This window comes from Alligator sinensis, unplaced genomic scaffold (genome assembly GCF_000455745.1).
Source record: "Alligator sinensis unplaced genomic scaffold, ASM45574v1 scaffold107_3, whole genome shotgun sequence".
In the NCBI taxonomy this organism is placed as follows: domain Eukaryota; kingdom Metazoa; phylum Chordata; order Crocodylia; family Alligatoridae; genus Alligator; species Alligator sinensis.
This window is the reverse complement of record NW_005842578.1, coordinates 591098-595017: the sequence shown is the minus strand read 5'-3', so window position 1 is coordinate 595017 and position 3920 is coordinate 591098. Positions and strand designations below refer to the sequence as shown.

The 3920-nt window shown below is 68.9% G+C and overlaps 1 protein-coding gene across 1 annotated transcript in view; it reads left to right on the top strand.

Moving 5' to 3' along the window:
* The window catches only part of CCDC61 (coiled-coil domain containing 61), a 7137-nt gene that overhangs the window by 2007 nt on the left and 1210 nt on the right, over positions 1-3920 (top strand). Inside the window, exons 2-12 of the mRNA XM_025214308.1 lie at positions 98-213; positions 861-1027; positions 1137-1307; positions 1510-1666; positions 2026-2108; positions 2253-2431; positions 2527-2605; positions 2660-2772; positions 2948-3026; positions 3232-3298; positions 3745-3808. Coding sequence (XP_025070093.1) covers positions 98-213; positions 861-1027; positions 1137-1307; positions 1510-1666; positions 2026-2108; positions 2253-2431; positions 2527-2605; positions 2660-2772; positions 2948-3026; positions 3232-3298; positions 3745-3808 — 1275 coding nt within the window. The remainder of the gene's footprint in view (positions 1-97; positions 214-860; positions 1028-1136; positions 1308-1509; positions 1667-2025; positions 2109-2252; positions 2432-2526; positions 2606-2659; positions 2773-2947; positions 3027-3231; positions 3299-3744; positions 3809-3920) is intronic.

The following is a 3920-nucleotide window of genomic DNA, read 5'->3' as shown; positions in this document are numbered from 1 at the left end:
GACACCTGGGCAGGGGCGGGGGCAGGGGTCGGTTCCACCCCAGCTCCGGGGGGCGCGGCTAGCTGGGGGGTCTCGGACTCCGGGGCCCCTTGGGCAGCTGACGCCCCCCTCCCCTCCCTTCCCCCCCCAGTCGTGGAGGACCTGACCCACAAGACGGGGAACTTCAAGCAGTTCGAGATCTTCTGCAGCATGCTGGAGTCGGCCCTCAGCCAGGTCAGCCCCCCAGCGCAGCCTGGGGCATGCTGGGAATTGTAGTTATGCCCCCCCCAACCAGGGCGGGCTCAGCAGGGGGCCCCTGCGCCCCCCACCCCCAATTACGGTGCCAGCAACACCCTCGCCACAGGTGCAAGTTCTGGCCTCTTGCGAACTACAGCTCCCAGCATGCCTTGCCCAGCACATGCCATGGAGGGATGTTCCAGAGCATGCTGGGTGCTGTAGTCTTTGCTCCTCTGCCCTAGGCTCAGCAGGGAGCCCGGTCCCAGCACCCCTGCCCCCGCCATGTCACCAGCCATGGGTGCTGGGCCCCCCTCCCTGGTGGTGCTATTCCTAGCCTCACAAACTACAACTCCCAGCATGCCTTGCGGCTCCACACAGGATGGGCATCATGGGAATGTGGCCAAGGGCATGCTGGGATCTGTAGTCTTTGCCTCCAAACTGTGGGGTCAGCTGGGTGCATAGTGCAGGGTTCCAGCTTCCCCCCCCATGTGTCACCAGCCAGGGCCCCTTCCCCAGCACTGCTATTTCTGGCCTCGTGAACTACAACTCCCAGCATGCTTTGATGCTCAAGCTGTGCTGGGCAGCCGAGCATCACCAGGCGGGCCCAGGAGCCTGCTGGGAGCTGTAGCGCATTCTCCCCCCAGAGCAGCGAGGCGGTGAGCCTGGACCTGCTGACCTATGACGACCTGGAGGCGCTGCGGAGCCGCAAGGCTGGAGCGGGCCCCCGCCCTGTGCCCCCCCCGGCCGCTGCCGCCGCGCAGCTCCGCGCCAAGCGCTACCTCATCCTGGTCTACTCTGTCGAGTTTGACAGGTGGGGGGACATCAGCCTGGGCCACGGTGGGGGAGCGCAGGGGGATCTCCAGCCGGGGTGGGCTAGGCCTACGCACACACCCAGGACCCAGCACCGGTCTGACCCACAGGATCCACTACCCGCTGCCGCTGCCGTACACGGGCAAGCCGGACCCCGCAGCGCTGCGCCAGGCCATGCGCCAGCTGCAGGCAGAGGTGGCACGGCTCCGGGCCCAGCCAGGATCGGGATCGGGATCGGGCCGGGACCCCCGTGACGCCGAGATCCGCCAGCTCCGCGATGAGTGAGTGCGGGTGCGGGGGTACATTGGCTGGCTGGTGGGTTCTGTCCCAAATCTGGAGGGGGGGATGCTGGGAGCCAGGACACTTGAGTTGCCTGCCCAGACCCCTGCCCTCTAGTCCTGTGCCTGTTTCCCTCTGGGTACAGTTCCTCCCTGCCCCCCTCCCCTGGCAGCCATGCACCAGCCCTCTCCTGTCCCCTGCCAGGCTGGCGGAGGCACGGGCAGAGCGGGGGGGCAGCACGGAGGTGGCAGCGCTGCGCCGGCTGGCGCGGGGGCTGGAGGCCGAGCTACTGCGAGAGAGGACGCGGCACCAGCGGGCGACGGCCCAGCGCCTGCACGAGGCCCAGCAGCTCGCCAGCCAGGTGTGCCCGGACACCTGGATCTGCTCCCACTGTGGGGGGGCTGGGGGCCTGGATGCCTGGGTTCTCTCCAGCTCAGGGGTGGGGGGTTACAACCAGGGCATCTGGGAGCCCAGATGCCTGGGTTCCAGCCCAGCGCAGCGAGGGGGGCTGAGGGCAGGCAACCTGGGTCCTCTCCCAGCTGGGGCTGGCAGAGCAGCTGGGAAGGCGGGGGTCTTGGAGCCCGGACGCCTGGGTTCTCTCCCTGCTCCTGGCTGTTCCCAGCTCTGTCAAGATCCAGATTAAATAGAATAAAAACGGGGGAGGTCTCAGGCTGAAGCCCCCCCGCCCCAAGTCCAGCGGTCCTAATCCAACCCTCCTAGCTGGCCGAGGCGAAGGCGGCAGAGAGGAGCCTGCGGCTCCGCGTGAAGAGCCTGACCAACGAACTGGCGCTGTACAAGAGGGGGTGAGTGTCTCCCTCTGGCATGATGCCCCCCCTGTGGCCCACTGCTGAGGGCATGGGCCACAGGGGATAGGACGCTCCTTTTGGCACGCACCATCGAGCTGGTGGGGGCATTGCCAGGCAGCAATTCCAGCTCTGTCCCCGCAGGCGTCCCCCAGGCCCGGGCCCAGGCCCAGCATCCCGAGCCATGGCCCCTGCCCGGGGCAGCACAGGGCGGCCTGGGGGGCGCTCCAGCTCAGGAGAGCGGGGCCGCGGGGCCCCCCCCCGGCGCTGGCGGGGGGGGGGGCCCCGGGCCCGCCGCCCCCGCCAGTCCCCCTCACCCACAGGTGAGTTGAGGGGGGTGGCACTGGGGTCCGTGGACTGGTTGTGGGGTGCCAAGAGCTTGGGGGTGCCAGGAGTCTGAGTCCCTGCCCCCCCACAGGTGCCTGCCCACCACGCTTCAACCCCACGGCCTTTGTGCGGGCCAAGGAGCGCAAGCAGCAGGAAGCCGAGCTCCGGGCGTAAGTGCCTTCCCCTCCTGCCCTGTTCTCTGCAGCTGCCTCCCCCCACCCCAGGCAGCGGCAGGTCCGGCGGGGGACGGGTGCCCTCCCGCCCAGCTGGGGCCGTGCACGCTCCCGGGGCCCCCCCACGGACGGGCCAGGCAGGACACGCGGGCGCAGCTCATCCGGTATGTGGGGGGTGGAGGGGGAGCTGGAAGCGCAGGGAGGGGACAAGGAGGTTTGGGGGAAGATGGGTGGGGGGGTCTTGGGGATGGCAGAGGGCCTTACTGGGCTGAGTTTAGGCTTGGGGGAGGAGGGAGGTTTGGGGGCAGCCAGGGGCTGAGCCCCCCTCTCCCTCCACAGCGGAAAGCTTCCGGAGCCAGCGCTCCTCGGCGAGCTCGCTCAGCTCTGCGGATGAGCTCTCGGAACCAGCGCCCCCCAGGTACCTGCCGCTCGGATGCCCGGGTTCCCTCTGCCTGAGTGGGAGTGGGGCAGAGCAGGGAGCCCGGACACCTGGGTTCTCCCCCAGATCTGCCTTGGGGTTGGCGTTCATGGAAGGTGGGGAGGGGGAGAGGTGGTGGAATTGCCTCGGGGGTGCAGATCTCAGCCCTGGGGCCTGACGCTGCCCTGACTGCTGCTCCCTGCAGGGGCCGGCGCCGCGGTGGTCGTGGCAGGAAACCCCTGAGCTCCGCGTCCTGGAACAGCCCCGACCCAGTGAGTCTGGCCCTGATCGGGGGGTGGTGGGGGCCTTGCCCCGCAGTGGTACTGGGCGGGGTGGCTGGAAGCATGGGATGCCTGGGTTCTGTCCACCGCTTCAGGGATCTCTTCAGCTCGGGGAGGGACTGGGGTGGGAGTCGGATGCCTGCATTCCTTGCCCAGCCCCGGGAGGGGGCGATGACTACAGACTTAGGGTGGGGCGCTAGGATGCCTGGGTTCCCTTTTGTTCTGGGGTGAGGAGTGGGTGGGCAGCCCCGGACACCTGGGTCATCTCCAGTGCTGGGAGGGGTGGGCTGGTGGGGCGCAGGGGCAGAGGACGGCAGCCTGGACGTCTGGGTTCTCCTCCAGCCTTGGGAAAGGAGCGGAATGGGGCGGGACAGGGTCTAAGGCGAGAGCAGGGGGGCTCGGATGACTCCGTTCTCAACCTTGCTCCTGCCTCCCAGGGGGCCCGCGGGCACCGCAAGTACCTGGTCAGCAGCCCCGTGCTGGGCCGGCAGGCGGGGAAAGGTGAGTGGGGCACAGTGGGTGGGCACTGGGGTGCAGCCCCTCTCCCCCAGCTGCTGGTCTCTGCTGCCCTGTCCCGCCCCAGAGCTGGGCACATTTCAGCACTGAGCTGTGC